General features: G+C 42.5%; 1 protein-coding gene across 1 annotated transcript; it reads left to right on the forward strand.

The window, feature by feature from the left end:
• Positions 1-349: 349 nt before the first annotated feature.
• zgc:158432 (uncharacterized protein LOC555281 homolog) lies at positions 350-17,049 on the forward strand. Its single transcript, XM_064978174.1, has 9 exons — positions 350-435; positions 866-974; positions 10,107-10,289; positions 10,907-10,997; positions 13,488-13,564; positions 13,686-13,757; positions 13,934-14,005; positions 14,481-14,634; positions 14,828-17,049. The coding sequence occupies exons 1-9, from the start codon at positions 360-362 to the stop codon at positions 14,939-14,941; spliced, it is 948 nt and encodes a 315-aa protein (XP_064834246.1). The 5' UTR covers positions 350-359; the 3' UTR covers positions 14,942-17,049.
• Positions 17,050-18,567: the final 1,518 nt, after the last annotated feature.

Consider the following 18,567-nt stretch of genomic DNA (forward strand, 5'->3'; position numbering starts at 1 on the left):
TCCGTGTCTAATCAGTGTAAACCTTTTGATCAAACCCCCTGGTCTGCCACACACCAGAAAATGGCCAAAAAGAGTAGAACCAGCTCACCTGCTTTTATAATATACTTTGACTATTAGATGTTCAATGTCTCTTGAATACCAAATGGATGCAAAAGGCACTCATTTCACGGAACTACCCCACTACATTGGGAAGAACCACTCTAATCATTACGATAGTACTTGTGATCATACCCTGCCTAACCATAAACTTTACATGGTCTCATTATCTGAACATGAGTATAGCTCTGACGTGGGAGAAGGCTATAAATGTTTGACTGTTATTACTTCTCTCATACACATTTGGTCATAGAAGAGTGAAGATGAAGGGCTATATTTTGCTGGGTTTAATATTTCTGCTCCCTGTCACAGTTATTGGACAATATACGACACCAGATTGTGAGTAGCATCTTTTTCTGCAATGCAATCTTTTGAAGAAATCTGGAACGCAAACCTGTGTTATATAGCATCTGTAGCTCAGTTGGTAGCGCATGATGCTTGCAACAACAGGATAGTGGGTTTGATTCCTGGGACCACCTGTACATAAAAATGTATGCACGTATGACTAAGTTGCTTTGGATAAAAGTGTCTGCTAAATGGCATATTGTAACATTACTGTAGCTATGCACTGATGGCACTTCTAAAATGGGCATGTTAAATATAGATTTAAATCTATGTCCTGCTGCTTTATAGGCTCTTTGTTGGCTAGGCCCTTTGCTTGAAGGTAGTGCTCTTTATCAAATTGTGTCTTTAGTTGCTCATGATGTTGTTTAGCCAAAACAATTGAAAAATGTAATGTTTCAATTTCATGTTTTGTTTTTACATCCAGTGACATTGTGTGTAGGAATAAAGGACTTTGAAGTGTGCAGGACACATTTACCACCTAAATGCAGTGACAAGAGCAAATGCTACTGTAAGGACAATAAAGCATTTTGTAGGTATGTTTCAGCATTTCCCACAATCTTTTCCCTCAATATTTGTATATACACTGCATATATCAAACATTAGGAACACCTTCTTAATATTGAGTTATTTTTGTTTACCTACACTCTCTGAACGCTTAAAAAAAGTAACCCTGCCATATACTAATTAAAACATAAAGTTGATAGCAGAGAACAGGCATACCATTTACCTTCACTCCTACGACAGACCAGAGCCTTAGATATGCAGTTTTATATGGCAAAGTAACAAGAAGGTTGTGGATTCACAGACCACCGTGGACAAGGGTAGGGGTGAAAAGATATCTATTACACTAAAAGCACTGCATGAATCTATCATCTTATTTGCGGTCCTTGAAAAAATGGCTTTTTATAAATGCACTTCATACAATTATATGTCATTTTACATGAGTGGAGACAAGTAGAGTCTGTTTTAATACTACAGCAGGGCATGGCAACGAATTAGCGCATGCTGCAGCACCAGAGACATTTTGATTTCTATACAAGCTGTTGTTCAAAAATAGGAGTCTAAGTTTGTAACAGTGCTAAAGTTGTCTATCAACTGCAAAAATGGAGCGCAACAGAACCAGTTACAGCTGAAGTATCATGCAATGAATTAGAGAGAAAGCCAATCAATGTTGAATACATCAGCCGCATATCATCAGGTAGGCCTGGTTTGTCTCTATGATTTTCAGTGTTTGCCCTTAGACCCTACTTCCCAAGAATATCACAGTCAACACAAATCCAGTTTGTAACAACAATATCATGGAATAAAATTGAAAATACATTTTTATGCATATTATGCAGACACAATAAATAATATATATATATATATATATATATATATATATATATATATATATAATATATATATATATATATATACAGGGACGTTTCTTTTTTGAAGAGTTTATATATATATTGCCAGGGCAATGAATTGCAATGTCCGTACTGTGAGACACCTAAGACAGCGCTACAGGGAGACAGGATGGACAGCTGATCGTCCTCCCAGTGGCAGGCCACGTGTAACAACACCTGCACAGGATCGGTACATCCAAACAGCACACTTGCGGGACAGGTACAGGATGGCAACAACAACTGCCCGAGTTACACCATGAACGCACAATCCCTCCATCAGTGCTCAGACTGTCCGCAATAGGCTGAGAAAGGCTGGACTGAGGGCTTGTAAGGTAGGTCTTCACCAGACATCACCGGCAACAACTCCGCCTATGGGCACAAACCCACCGTCGCTGGAGCGGGATCGATTTGGAGGTGGAGGGTCCGTCATGGTCTGGGGCGGTGTGTCACAGCATCATTGGACTGAGCTTGTTGTCATTGCAGGCAATATCAACGCTGTGTGTTACAGGGAAGACATCCTCCTCCCTCATGAGGTACACGTCCTGCAGGCTCATCCTGAAACGACCCTCCAGCATGACAATGCCACCATCCATACTGCTCGTTCTGTGTGTGATTTCCTGCAAGACAGGAATGTCAGTGTTCTGCCATGGCCAGCGAAGAGCCCGGATCTCCCACCCATTGAGCATGTCTGGGACCTGTTGGATCGGAGGATGAGGGCTATGGCCATTCCCCCCAGAAATGTCTGGGAACTTGCAGGTGCCTTGGTGGAAGAGAGGGTAACATCTCACAGCAAGAACGGGCAAATCAGGTGCAGTCCATGAGGAGGAGATGCACTGCAGTACTTACTGTAGCTGGTGACCACACCAGATCCTGAATGTTACTTTTGATTTTTAGTTGAAAAGTAACGCTGTTGACAGTCAGAGGGCGATTTTTGTTGTTGCTGAGTTATATACAGTACCAGTCAAAATAGTACTTGTGCTCTGCTGGCCTCTCTCCTTACAAAAAGGATATTTAGCTCTTGGAGACGCAGGAGAAGCTAGACTAGAATAGCTTGCTGGACATTTATACTAATATTCGATGAAAGATGCAAGCTCTTATTCTCTGAATGTTAAACACAGCAGTCACGGGTAGTTTGAAAGAAGAGTCCGACGCGTGATGGCGGTAGGCTATAGCAGTTATTTATTCAGAAACCATAACGATTCAATCTTAATGAAGAGAAATGAAAGCCGTCTGCATCTTATTCTAGTCCTATATTATTCATTACAATGAGGAAGATAAGGACAACAAAGCGTATTTAATTTAACTGTTAAAGCCAGGAAGGAATGAAGCAACAACCAAGAGAAAAAGAGTCGGTTGGCTAAGGGAAATATTATGAAAGGTGTATATGCTCAGCCTACTAATTATATAAATGTAAAACAGGCCCTATTATATTTCAAAATTAAAATCAAATTCACTAAATCAAATCAAATCAAATTTTATTTGTCACATACACATGGTTAGCAGATGTTAATGCGAGTGTAGCGAAATGCTTCATGATGACGGAAGTGAGTGCTACGGGGCGGTAGTCGTTTAGCTCAGTTACCTTAGCTTTCTTGGGAACAGGAACAATGGTGGCCCTCTTGAAGCATGTGGGAACAGCAGACTGGTATAGGTATTGATTGAATATGTCCGTAAACACACCAGCCAGCTGGTGTCACGCCTTGGTCTTTTAGGCCACATGTCCTGCACCATGACCATGTCACACTAGCCTACTGTCACGCCTTGGTCTTAGTATTTTGTGTTTTAGTTAATTAGTTGGTCAGGCCAGGGTGTGACATGGGTTCATGTTATTGTGTTGTCATATTGGAGTTTTTGTAGGCATTGGGATTGTGGTTGATTAGGGGTGTGTTTAGTTTAGGTTTGGCTGCCTGAGGCGGTTCTCAATCAGAGTCAGGTGATTCTTGTTGTCTCTGATAGGGAACCGTATTTAGGTAGCCTGGGTTTCACTGTGTATTTCGTGGGTGATTGTTCCTGTCTCTGTGTAGTTTCACCAGATAGGCTCGGTCACTTTGGATTTTCTTTTTTCTTGTTTTGGAAGAGAAGAGAACGAGCGCCATTCTCCTTGTGGAGATGGTGCTAAATACATCAACACGGTCGGTCCCTGGGATTGGGCTGGCCAACACGATTCGTTTTGCTTGGAAGGAAAAGAAGTTGGAGCCTTTAGGACGAGAGTCTTTTGGAAGGATAATATTGATGGGGATTCTAAAGCTGACGGTGAAGGACGTGTTTTGTTTCCAAGGCAACTCATTGGAGGGAGCATACGACGTCGCGCTATATACAGAAGAAAAACACGATGATATCCTGAGAAGGGCAAGAGCAGTGGGAGGTGAGAGGCCGATGTGCCACTACGAAATATCAAGCCTGGCAAAGAATAACTTTAGGGTTGTAACTGTCAACATTTACAACCCTTACGTTAAGGACGAAGAGGTGAGGGCTTTTCTGGGGAGATACATGGATAACGTCTCCTCAGCTAGGCACCTCAAAGACTCCCTTGGATTTTGGAATGGGAGGAGAGGTTTCCAGGCCCTCCTCATGGAGGACCCAAAGGGACATGGTGGCTACCTCCATCCTCCTGCTATGTTCTCCCTTGGGGCTGACAGGGGGACGTTGTTTTATGCACGTCAGCCCCCATTTTGCAGGCGCTGTATGGCCTACGGACACATTTTCGCCTCGTGCAGCATGAGAAAATGCAGATTTTGTGGATCTGAGGATCACGAGGCGAGGGATTGTGACAAGCCTAAGACATGCCATGGGTGTGGCTCAACAGCACACCTGTGGCGGGGGTGCCCGGCCCGTCAGAGGTCATATGCGTCTGCGGCTGGGGGGGAGCAGGAGCGGGGGATGGGGGAAGAAGAGGAGGGGAAGGAAGCACGCCTCATGACAAGAGTACAAGTCCAGAGGGGAAGGCCACAAGGAAGAGGAGCAAGAAGCGAGCATGAGAGAGAAGAAAGCGAGGGAGGAGTGGTGGAGAAGGAGACGGTGGAAGAGCAAGTGGACTGGGGGGAAAGTGACATGGTGGAAGAGATGAGGGGTATGGTGGAGGAGCTGGCGGGGGGGAGGGTAGTATCTCTCCACTGCCGCCATCACCAAAGAAGAGAATGAAGAGGATGGTGCGATTGGCTGACAGTGAGGGGGAGGGGATGGCCAAGAGAGTGATGGGGGTGGGAGAAACCTCTGGGTTGCTGCTGGTTTCCCCAGGCTCTCAACTTCATTTGGGTGGGGACACACCTAACAAGACTCAGGACTGGGTACAGGAGGAGGTGGGGAGTTTTTTGTTTGGAGACTCAGCCTCCCCAATTTTTTTCCAAACCAGCTGCAACACTGGGGAGGGGGAGGATTGTGGGGGTAGACCCAGGGTGCAGGGCACCCCGGAGCCAAACACTATTCCTGCATCCTGGGATGGTGTGATGGAGGAAGAGGGGGGATGTCGGGATTACGGATGGTGTTCTCACCGGTAGATATGGAGCAGGGGAGCATCGGGTGAGTCTCCTGTTTTTTTTTTTTCTGTCTGGGTTTAGAATTTGAGTGTATTACATGTTTTATTTTTTCATGGAGTCTAATTTTACTTTTGTTAGTTTAAATGTAAGGGGGTTAAGAGGAGGGCAGTTTTTAGTTATTTGGAGGGTGTGGGGTTTGATTTTTGTTTTTTACAGGAGGTTCACCTGAGGGATGGAGGGGGTGTTAGTAGATTTAAGAGGGAGTGGGACAAGGGGGAGTCGGTTTGGGGTGTAGGGGGGGTGCACTCATCGGGGGTAGGGATTTTGTGTGGGCACAGGGAGGTGGAGGATTCTTTTGTGGTAATGCAGGGGAGGGTTATAGGGGTGGATGTCACGATAAGGGATTGTAAATTTAGATTAGTGGTGGTGTATGGGCCACAGGTGGTGGCAGACAGGAGGGAGATGGTGGACTGTCTGACGCCCCTGTGTGTCACAAATAGGAAATTAGTGATAGGGGGGGATTTTAATACAGATTTAGGAAGAGGGGGGGATAGCAGTGCAGGCGCCATTGCCAGGCTAATGGCTTGCCATGGTCTGGTAGATGGTGGTATGCACACTACTCCGAAAATGGACGGTCCTACATGGCGTAACTCCAGGGGGGTTGAGCGAGGGCTCGATTATATTTTTGTACCCAGGTCTTTGGGTAAGTTGTCTGGGCGGCTGTTGCCTGTTTTCTTTTCGGATCACGACGGGGTGCTCCTGCAGGTGGGGTCGCCAGTCTGCCTCTTTGGTAGGGGGTACTGGAAGCTAGATCGGGATGTGCTGGAGGAGCAGGCTTTTGTTGACGGGTTTTATGGTTTCCTTAGGAGGCTTGAGGGCCTCCGGTCCATGTGCAAGGGGGTGTTAGAGTGGTGGGAATTAGTTAAGGTGAGGATTAGGGCTTTTATAATAGGGTAGTGCAAGAGGAAAAAAAGGGAGGAGAGGAGGGAGGTGGATCGTATCCAAAGGTTAATTGAACTCGAATACGAGGCAGGCAACCTCGGCGGGTCGTTTGACTGGGAGAGATCCGCAACCCTAAAGGCACAGCTCAGGGAGTTGCAGGAGCGGAAGGCTCGAGCTTTCCTGGAGCGTGCGCATAGTGGCTTTCTAGAACATAATGAGACTTGTTCTGCTATGTTCTTTAAGTTGGTTAGGGCAAGACAGAGTAGGAAGGTAATGCATGGTGTTAGGGAAGAAAATGGTAGTATAGTTAGAGAACCAGAGGATATGGTCAGGGTGACAACTGATCATTTCCAAGGTTTATTTAAGGAAAGGGAAATAGATGTAGAGCAGGGAAATGTGTTTTTAGAACACTTGTCCAGGCGGTTGCCGGAGGACATTAGAGAAGTGATGGAGGCCCAGATCTCACTAGAAGAGGTTGAGAGCGCTCTTAGGAGGATGGGAAAAGGGAAGGTGCATGGGATGGATGGGCTGCCGGCTGAGTTTTATCTCAAGTTTTGGGGTATACTTGGACCAGTGGTCCTTGAAGGCCATCCTTGAGACGGGGGTCCCGGGGGGATCAATGGCTGTTGGTGTGCTGTCACTTTTATATAAGAAGGGGGAAGTAACAGACCTTGGCAACTGGCGGCCGTTGACCATGCTGTGTGTAGATTACAAGCTACTTGCAAAGGTTTTAGCAGACCGGTTGCGCACAGCCCTTCCCTACGTCGTTCATGAGGATCAGACGTGCGGGGTAGAGGGCCGCTCTATTAGATGGAACCTACAGTTAATGAGGGACTCCATCGCTTGGGTTGAAGATAGAGGACTGCCTTTTATGGTAGCAGCGCTAGATCAGACGAAAGCCTTCGATCGCGTGAATAGATCCTGTGAGTGTTAGGTCGATTAGGATTTGGGGAGAAGTTTATAGGATGGATTCGTACATTATATGTCGGAGCGGGGTGCCGAGTTAGTGTAAATAGTCACTTGGGTGACGTTTTTGACCTCTCGTCTGGGGTCAGGCAGGGGTGCCCACTCTCGGCTCTCCTCTTTGTTCTGTACATGGAGCCTCTGGGGGCTGCCATTAGGGCAGACACAGGGGTGGAAGGTTTGCTGATCCCTGGAAGTGGTGGACTGCATGTTAAGATGACGCAGTACGCCGATGACACTTCCTTGCTGTTGTGCAAGGACTCGTGCCTGACAAGGTCCCTTGCCATCTTTGGGGATTTCACCCGAGCGTCGGGAGCAGTTCTGAACCATGCAAAGTCTTCCGTCAAGTTTTTCGGAAGATGGCGCGGTAGAACGGATGTGCCTGGGGGGTTATCTCTCTGTGAGGGGGCCCTGAGGATTCTCGGGGTCCATTTTGAGAACTCCGGCTCAGCGACGCTAAACTGGAACATGCGTATCGCAGTGGTACAGAGGAAGCTAGCAATGTGGAAAGCTAGGTATTTGTCTTTTATGGGCAAAGTCCTGGTCCTAAAGGTGGATGTGTTGCCGTCGCTTTTGTATTTGGCATACATCTACCCATTGCCGGCTTGTCTGAGGAGGCCTCTAGTGAGGCTTGTGTTTCAGTTTATGTGCAGTGGCAGGTGCGAGTGGGTCGCCAGGGCACGCATGATCTGTCCCATCGGGGAGGGAGGTAGGGGGGTACCACATTTCCCCCTCAAGCTGGACACAATTTTTGTTTCTTTCTTGTTAACGGAGCTTGCTCAGCCAGTGATACACCCGTCCGGTTACCTCCTGCGGGTATTTTTCTCGTATCAGGCGAGAAGCATAATGGTGTGGTCTAATACGGGTCCTCGGGCGGAACAGCTGCCGTGGCACTTTGGTCATGCGGCCAAGTGGCTGCGTGCGCACCCTGAGGTTGAAGTTGCCCGAGTAGGTTTAGATCATAGGCACCTGTATGAGGAGGTCAGAAAGGCAGGGAGTCCGGCGCCTGTAGTGGGCATCTCGGAAGTGGTCTGGGAGGGAGTGCAGGCGCGGGGTCTGGACAACAGGCTCAAGGACCTGAATTGGTTGAGCCTTCATAAGTGTTTGCCGGTACGTTCCATCTTGTACCGGTATAGTTTGGTGCAATCCCCCACCTGTCCAAGATCCTCTTGTGGCAGTGAGGAGACTGTGCGCCATGTCTTTTGGGACAGTGCCTTTGCCGGAGTAGTATGGGCTAGGGCACGGGTGTTGTTAGGTTTGGTAAAGGGGAATTTTGTATTGACGTGGGCCAGGTTAGAGAGGGGTGTAGGGAGAGCGAGAGGGACGGATAGGGACAGGTTTCTGCTCTGGCTTCTCATGAGTCTCTTTAAACGGGGGCTGTGGGAGGCAAGGCAGAACATGGTGAAGACAGGGAGTTTGTTTGGGGTTTATGTTTAGTTTAATTAGTTTAATTAAAAATACCATTATTTGAGAATGTATGTAAATTATGTTTTGTAAAGAATGAATGGTATTGAAGATAATAAATTATTTTTTATTAAAAAAAGAAAAAAAAGGCTGTATTTAGGTTTCACGTTCCGTTTTGTTGTTTTTGTATTTGTCTCAGTATTTTCATGTAATCGTCATTTGTTTCATTAAAAAACATGAGTAACCAACACGCTGCATTTCGGTCCGACTTTCTTGCGACAAACGAAGAACGTCGTTACACCTACATGTATAATTGTAATTTTTTTAGGCCACATGTCCTGCACCATGATCGCATGTTCTCTCCCAGCATCATGGTTTGAACGAGGAGCGTAAGTCCAGTCCATATATTACAATACAGTACATTAATACTATCCACACTCAAAATTATTAGCCTACTGGAGCTTGTTTCATGTATTTGCCCAAGAGAGCATAGCTACATCTATGGGCTATTATGTTTGGATAGTAGACTATCATTTTGTCTGTCAAACAGGTAGGCTTTTCGATAATTTCTTGAATAGAAAGAAATATTCTCCAACACATACCTCTTGTTGTTAATAGCCTAAATTACAATTCGAGTAATTTACCTAACTTAAATTACAATATGAAGACTGTTTAAATGAATTAGGCCTTCTCGAATTAGCCTATTCAGCACCCATACACTGTCCATCTCCACGGCTGCCGCTTCATAGTAATGCAAATTGTGTAAATTACTCGAATATGGCTTATGTGAGGTCAATACCTCTGATAAATAGCTTCATTATGGGCAAAGAAACATTGTTTTTATTCAAATCAATTATAGCTGTAGCAAGCTTACCTACGGTCCCCCTTCTCACCTTCATGCTCTCCCTCTCAAACTGAACAGGACATCAGTATGCGTAGTCCGTGCTCACATATTTAGCTTTTTTCTCCCTCTCGCCTCCTGAAGTGCCAACGTACACAGTACAGTCATCGGTTAGGCAGTACAAAAGGTTTTACATCAGCAAGAGCAGGGCAGGCCGGGCTCATGATTGGGAAAGAAGTACATTAGAAATATAACTTTACCCCGTGCTTTTCCGAGCATGCTTTTCGTAAAGCCATGAGATAGCCTACTATAATAATTTAATCAATTAATAATTACATGACCCTCCCCTGGACAAAAATAAATAAATACTAAACCCTCCCCCTGCCTGAAATTGAAAAAACATGACCCTCCCTCATTTTTCTCTGGGTAACTATTGTGTACATTTCGATCTCTGCATTAACAAGTGACATCAATAAGAGATCATAGCTTTCACCTGGATTTACCTGGTCAGTCTAGGTCATTGAAAGAGCAGGTGTTCTTAGTGTTTTGTATACTCAGTGCATATTTGTATATATTTTTATATTTTGGGTTTTGGCATCAGACCTAATTAGAAAAGTATTCAGAATTTGCTGTTGTGTTCCTTTTCAGGTGTAACAACTACATAAACACGTGGTACATAGGGGAGAATTGCGACTTTGAGTGGACCATCTTGACTTTCGCCCTGGTAGCAACTCTACCAGGATTGGCCCTGGCTGCTATTGTTGGTGTGACGGTCCAGTGTGTCCATTACTCAAGGAAACCAGCTGAGAAACAAAAGGATCGGACAGAGGGGTGAGAGGGGGAGAGAGTTTGGACAAGGCTAATTATTTCCATGTGTTTTGCACATTGTATGGCACCTAGTATCAGGAAATAAGCTTGTTAAAAATATTTAACAGAATTGATTCAGATCAAATCAAAATCAAAGTTTATTTGTCACATGAGCCGAATACAACAGGTACAAAGGACCTTACAGTGAAATGCTTACTTACAGGCTCTAACCAACAGTGCGATTTTTAAGTACAAAATAGGTATTAGGTGAACAATAGATAAGTAAAGAAATAGTCCAGGTAGCCATTTGATTACTTGTTCAGGAGTCTTATGACTTCGGGGTAAAAACTGTTGAGAAGCCTTTTGGTCCTAGACTTGGCGCTCCGGTTCGGGTTAGAGTTGCCATGTGGTAGTAGAGAAAACATTCTATGACTGGGGTGGCTGGGGTCTTTGACAATTTATAGGGCCTTCCTCTGACACCGCCTGGTGTAGAGGTCCTGGATGGCAGGCAGCTTAGCCCCAGTGATGTACTGGGCGTATGCACTACCCTCTGTAGGGTACATTTGTCCACAGTCTTGTTTCAGGTTTGAAATGACTAGACACTTATCATATATTTATAATGTATATTTCACTCTTTTCAGTTACACAAATAATGCAATGTCACCAACAACATATGATAGAAATAACCAAGATGACATGTTCACCAACACTGTGTTTGCCTCAGACATGGCGGTGAGTAGCTTGAGTCCTTTACTTAAATCTCCACATGGTATTTGACCAACATATAGTATAATGATATTTACAATGGTGATGACACATCCAGAGATCTTGCTAAATTAGGGATTCTTTATCTCCCAGCAATTATGAGTTAATCTTTTACCTCAGATAAATTCAACTGCAGGTATTCTTCTAAGGTCGTAAAACCAACCAAATCACAGGGTACTAAACTCTAGTGACCATAGAGATGGCGAGAAACAGCCTTTGCACTGGTACAAATCACAGGATGATTTGCATCGCCATGGCTATTGTACATAGCGGAATAGTCCAGAATTCCTTCGTCTTCAATTTTTTTAGTCTAATTTGTATTTTTATTGTTAACCCCCTCTTCGGAGGACAAAAATAACTTTGTTTTTACAGCTTTTTTGCCACCAATACATACATTTTACATATACATTTTACATATTACCTACATACATACATACATGCATGGCACTTTTTTACACAGTGTTCTGGTACCAGAAATATATATTTTTCTTTTTTTATATATATAGATATCTACAGTAAGTACCAGTGAAATATTTGGACACACCTACTCATTCAAGGGTTTTTCATTATGTTTAGTTTTTTCTACATTGTAGAATAATATTGAAGACGTCAAAACTATGAAATAACACATATGGAATCATTTAGTAACCAAAAAAGTGTTAAACAAATAAATATATTTTAAATTTGAGATTCTTCAAAGTAGCCACCCTTTGCCTTGATGACAGCTTTGCACCCTCTTGGTATTCTCTCAACCAGCTTCATGATGTAGTCACCTGATATGCATTTCAATTAACAGGTGTGCCTGATTAAAAGTTAATTTGTGGAATTCCTTTCCTCCTTAATGCGCTTGAGCCAATCAGTTGTGTTGTGACAAGGTAGTGGTGGTATACAGAAGATAGCCCTATTTGGTAAAATACAAAGTCCATATTATAGCAAGAACAGCTCAAATAACCAAAGAGAAATGACAGTCTATCATTACTTTAAGACATGAAGGTCAGTTAATCTGGAAAATATCAAGAACTTTGAAAGTTTCTTCAAGTGCAGTCGGAAAAAAACATCAAGCACTATGACGAAACTGACTCTCAGGAAAGGAAGACCCAGAGTTACCTCTGCTGCAGAGAATAAGTTCATTAGAGTTACCGGCCTCAGAAATTGCAGCCCAAATAAATGCTTTACAGAGTTCAAGTAACAGACACTTCTCAACATCAACTGTTCAGACAAGACTGTGTGAATCAGGCCTTCATGGTCGAATTGCTGCAAAGAAACCACTACTAAAGGACACCAATAAGAAAAGAGACTTGCTTGGGCCAAGAAACACGAGCAATGGACATTAGACTGGTGGAAATCTGTCCTTTGGTCTGATGAGTCCAAATTTGAGATTTTTGGTTACAACCGCAGTGTATTTGTGAGACCAGAGTAGGTGAACGGATGATCTCTGCATGTGTGTTTCCCACCGTGAAGCATGGAGGATGAGGTGTGATGGTCTGTGGGTGCCCTGTTGGTGACACTGTCAGTGATTTATTTAGAATTCAACCCACACTTAACCAGCATGGCTACCACAGCATTCTTCAGCAATATGCCATCTCATCTGGTTTGCGCTTAGTGGGACTATCATTTGTTTTCAAGAGGAAAATGACCCAACACACCTCCAGGCTGTGTAAGGGCTATTTGACCAAGAAGGAGAGTGATGGAGTGCTGCATCAGATGACCTGGCCTCTACAATCACCCAACTGAGATGGTTTGGGATGAGTTGGACTGTAGACTAAAGGTAAAGCACTCAATATGTGCTCAGCATATGTGGGAACTCCTTCAAGACGGTTGGTAAAGCATTCCAGGTGAAGCTGGTTCAGAGAAAGCCAAGAGTGCAAAGCTGTCATCAAGGCAATGGGTGGCTACATTGAGGAATCTAAAACGTAGAATATATTTTTTGGTTACTACATGAATCTGTATGTGTTGTTTCATAGTTTTGATGTCTTCACTACTATTCTACAATGTATAAAATACTAAAAATAAAGAAAAACCCTTGAATGAGTAGGTGTGTCCAAACTTTTGACTGCTACTGAAAATATAAATTGTAATCGTACTTTATCAAAAGCCTTTTCAAAATCTGCTATGAAAACTAGGCCCGGTTTCTTTGATTGTCCATAGTGTTCTATTGTTTCAAGTTATTGTCGTATATTATCTTCAATGTATCGTCCATGTAAAAAGCCTGTTTGATCAGAATGAACAGTTATCTTGTGAAACCTGTTTAATTCTATGTGCTATGCATTTCACCAGGAGTTTCGCACCACAATATTGAAGCATTTCCTTGTCTTTGTTATTGTACATTATATTGCCCCATTAGATTATGTAGCAACAATCTTTGTTTTAGTTTATTACACTGTCAAGCAACATGTTTACATTTTGAACAGTAAACATTGCCCTGAGCAACTGTCTCTATTTGTCTTATTTCTGAAGAATCGGCCAAAGCCCTCCAGTATTCAGCCCACCCAGGAGAGGTTTCCCATGGCCAACTTACCCAACAGCCCTTACAGGTTAGCTGTCTGAACAAAATTCAACATGCTACTGGTTTTCACTTTCATTATGGGGATCCTTATTTGGTCTGCAAGGTTATAATGTGCTTTAATTGAAATGTTGATCTCTCTACTCTCTTAGCCCCCAACCAAACGGCATGCAGCCCACTTTAGATAGATCGTCTTTGACAAACCTTACAAGCCAGCCGTACAGGTAAGCCCATGTAAGACTGTCAAATGCAATGTATCCAAAATACATTCTAAGCAAAACATTTTTTAAACTTAGTTAAATAAACCCCCAAAAGTAAACAAGAATTACTGTGGTCCTCTTTTCAAAAAATAAAAAATTGTCCCGTTTACTATATTGTTCTCTTTATTCTATTCTCTTAGCCCTTCACCAAACAGTATTCGACCCTCTTTAGATAGATCGTCTTTGGCCTATCCTCCAAGCCAGCCATACAAGTAAGCTAGTTTTTGTGTTTTTCAGTGTAATACTTTGTTCAATGGCAGTGATGTTGTACACATTTTGTTTGTGTTAACATACAATTCTCCGTGATAGACAAAAAGTTAAACAAAATTAGAGACGACAACAGGACAATGCTCCCTCTACACAGTTTTAGTAGTCATCCAGTGATTTGAGGAGCATGACACTGACGTTATCCATACCCATTTCCAGCATGTTATTTTATCTTTTGTTATTGACAACAACAAAAAATCTACTGTTGAAATGTTGATCTCTATGATCTCTCAGCCCTTCACCAAGCAGTATGCGACCTACTTTAAATAGATCATTTTTAGCCAACCCTGGGAGCCAGCCATACAAGCCCATTTCTTTTGATTTATGTGCTTTCAATCGGCTACAGTACTTTGTTCCATGTCAAGTTATATGTTCATGTGCCCTTTCAACAACATTATAAGTATTGTTTTGAACTGTCAGCTATGCTACAGGTATGACACAGCCCCTGGGTAACCCCTATCCCAAGTCTCCATCGCCAAGGAACCCTTATGAAGACAGAGCGCCACCTCCAGACCGTTATGACGACCAGCATATGAGACCAACACAGCCCCCACCTGGATACAACGGCATGATGGTGAGTGATTGCTTCCCTCTATTGAACAGTATGATGAATTCAACTGATCAACTGGACAAGCAAACTGTAGGGCGAAAGTGTGGCTGAAACATGGCTTTAATCGTAGCCTAAAGGTCCATGTTAGTTAGCCCCTAGATGACCAGGCTGATATAGAAAGCAGTGTTTTGACATGAGATCTGTTTCTATCTTCTAGAGAGAAGGCATGTCTGGGTATCCTGTACCCAGTTCACCTGCTCCCCTCTACTCAGCTCCGGAGTACAACCCCAGGTCCCAGTTTCCCAGAGCCCAGATGGGGAGACTCTACTGAGGACAAACAGAGGGACCCTGGACTGAACTAGGAAGGAAGTGGAGCTCCACCAATTTCACTATTACAATGACCAAAATAGAATTCATATCTAATTTGAAACTTTCATTTAGCATAGTAAACATTTTAAATTTAAAGGCAATGTTCCCACATTCACAGAAAAATTACCTTTAAATGTTAATCGCGCAATAAGATGGATCTTCTGTGCTACGGATTTAATCTAGGCCTTAGTAAGAGGTTTGGGGTCAATTCCAATTTAATTTGAAATTCCAATTAAATTCTTGAATTCACTCATGAAGTGGAGAATTTACATTGAATTCAATTCCAATTTCAACAATCTTTCAAGTTATGGAATTTGACTGTTTGAGTTGGAATTGTAAAATAAAAACAAATCTTTGGAATTCAATGTGTACATTTCCCAGTTAATTTAATTAATGCACAAGTATCAAAAATTGACTGCAGGATTTGTTTTAAATTATTCCAGCTTGTATTTCTATATTTCCAGTATAGCTAGGCTGTCTGAATGGTGACATTATCAGCCTGAAAGCCTGATGGAATTGAATTCAAATGAGAATTTGTGGCATTGTGGATAATATGAAATTGGTAATTGAATTCTTGGAATATACCTAACACTGGATTGAGAGGAATTGAATTCTCTAAACTGACATGGAATTTGAATTTGATTACATGGAATTTACAGGGAGGGAATTTAATTTTAATTTTGTGGAACTAACCCAAACCCTGCTAAGTAATACCCTTTTTAGACTAGTCTGATTTGTAACAAATTAATTATATATATTTCCACACAGTACCAGTCAAAAGTTTGGACACCTACTCATTCAAGGGTTTTTCTTTATTTTTTAAAAACTATTTTCTACACATATGCTGAGCACTTGTTGGCTGCTTTTCCTTCACTCCAACTCATCCCAAACCATCTCAATTGGGTTGAGGTCGGGTGATTGTGGAGGTCAGGTCAGCTGACGCAGCACTCCATCCCTCTCCTTCTTGGTCAAATAGCCCTTACACAGCCTGGAAGTGTGTTGGGTCATTGTCCTGTTGAAAACAAATGATAGTCCCACTAAGCGCAAACCAGATGGGATGCTGTATCGTTGCAGAATGCTGTGGTAGCCATGCTGGTTAAGTGTACCTTGAATTCAAAATAAATCACTGACAGTGTGACCAGCAAAGCACCATCACACCTCCTCCTCAATGCTTCACGGTGGGAACTACACTTGCGGAGATCATCTGTTCACCTACTCTGCATCTCACAAAGACGACGGTTGGAACTAAAAATCTTAAATTTGGACTCAGACCAAAGGACAGATTTCCACCAGCCTAATGTCCATTACTTGTGTTTCTTGGCCCAAGCAAGTCTCTTCTTCTTATTGGTGTCCTTTAGTAGTGGTTTCTTTGCAGCAATTCGACCATGAAGGCCTGGTTCACTTAGTCTCCTCTGAACATTTGATGTTGAGATGAGTCTGTTACTTGAACTCTGTTAAGCATTTATTTGGGCTGCCATTTCTGAGGCTGGTAACTCTAATGAACTTATCCTCTGCAGCAGAGGTAACTCTGGGTCTTCCTTTCCTGTGGCTGTCCTCATAAGAGCCAGTTTCATCATAGCGCTTGATGGTTTTTGTGACTGCACTTAAAGAAAACTTTAGAAGTTCTTGAAGTTGTCCGGATTGACTGTCTTAAAGTAATGATAGACTGTCATTTCTCTTTGCTTATTTGAACTGTTCTTGCCATAATATTGTCTTGGTCTTTTACCAAATAGGGCAATATTCTGTATACCACCCCTACCTTGTCACAGCACAACTGATTGGCTCAAAAGCATTAAGGAAAGAAATTCCACAAATTAACTTTAAAAAAAGCATACCTGTTAATTGAAATGCATTCCAGGTGACTACATCATGAAGCTGGTTGAGAGAATGCCAAAGCTGTCATCAAAGTGGCTACTTTGAAGAATCACAAATTTAAAATATATTTTGATTTGTTTAACAGTTCTTTTGGTTACTACATGATTCCAAATGTGTTATTTCATAGTGTTGATGTCTTCACTATTATTCTACAATGTAGAAAATAGTAAAAATAAAGAAAAACCATTGAATGAGTAGGTGTGTCCAAACTTTTCACTGGTACTGTATATATATATATATATATTCTATAAAAAAATAAATATATATATATATATATACACAGCTCTGGAAAAAATTAAGATACCACTGCAAAATGATCAGTTTTATATTTTTTGGGTATGTTTTTGGGTAAAATTTAAAAAATTGTTTTATTCTATAAACTACTGACATTTCTCACAAAATCCAAATAAAAATATTGTCATTTAGAGCATTTATTTGCAGAAAATGACAACTGGTAAAAATAACAAAAAATATGCGGTGTTGTCAGACTTCAAATAATGCAAAGAAAATAGGTTCATATTCATTTTTAAACAACACAATACTAATGTTTTAACTTAGGAAGAGTTCAGAAATCAATATTTGGTGGAATGACCCTGATTTTCAATGACAGCTTTCATGCGTCTTGGCATGCTCTCCACCAGTCTTTCACATTGATGTTTAGTGACTTTATTTATTTTATTTTTTATTTCACCTTTTTTTAACCAGGTAGGCTAGTTGAGAACAAGTTCTCATTTACAACTGCGACATGGCCAAGATAAAGCACAGCAGTTCGACATATACAACAATACAGAGTTATACATGGAATAAACAAACACACAGTCAATAATACAGTAGAAAAAAATAATGCAAATGCAAATGAGGTAAGATAATGGAGATAAGGCAATAAATAGGCCATGGTGGCGAAGTAATTACAATATTGCAATTAGACCTTGGAATGGTAGATATGCAGAAGATGAATGTGCAAGTAGAGATACTGGGGTGCAAAGGAGCAAGATAAATAAATAAATACGGTATGGGGATGAGGTCGTTGGATGGGCTGTTTACAGATGGGCTATGTATAGGTGCAGTGATCTGTGAGCTGCTCTGACAGCTGGTGCTTAAAGCTAGTGAGGGAGATATGGGTCTCCAGCTTCAGTGATTTTTGCAGTTCGTTCCAGTCATTGGCAGCAGAAAACTGGAAGGAAAGGCGACCAAAGGGGGAATTGGCTTTGGGGGTGACCAGTGAGATATACCTGCTGGAGCGCGTGCTACGGGTGGGTGCTGCTATGGTGACCAGTGAGCTGAGATAAGGCAGGGCTTTACCTAGAAGAGACTTGTAGATGACCTGGAGCCAGTGTGTTTGGCAGAGAGTATGAAGCGATGGCCAGCCAACGAGAGCGTACAGGTCGCAGTGGTGGGTGATATATAGAGCTTTGGTGACAAAGTGGATGGCACTGTGATAGACTGCATCCAATTTGTTGAGTAGTGTTGGAGGCTATTTTATAGATGACATTGTCGAGGATCGGTAGGATGGTCAGTTTGGATGTTTGGCAGCATGAGTGACGGATGCTTTATTGTGAAATAGGAAGCCGATTCTAGATTTCATTTTGGATTGGAGATGCTTAATGTGAGTCTGGAAGGAGAGTTTACAGTCTAGCCAGACATCTAGTTATTTGTAGTTGTCCACATATTCCAAGTCAGAACCGTCCAGAGTAGTGATGCTGGACGGGCGGA

Source organism: Oncorhynchus masou, chromosome 11, assembly GCF_036934945.1.
Source record: "Oncorhynchus masou masou isolate Uvic2021 chromosome 11, UVic_Omas_1.1, whole genome shotgun sequence".
In the NCBI taxonomy this organism is placed as follows: domain Eukaryota; kingdom Metazoa; phylum Chordata; class Actinopteri; order Salmoniformes; family Salmonidae; genus Oncorhynchus; species Oncorhynchus masou.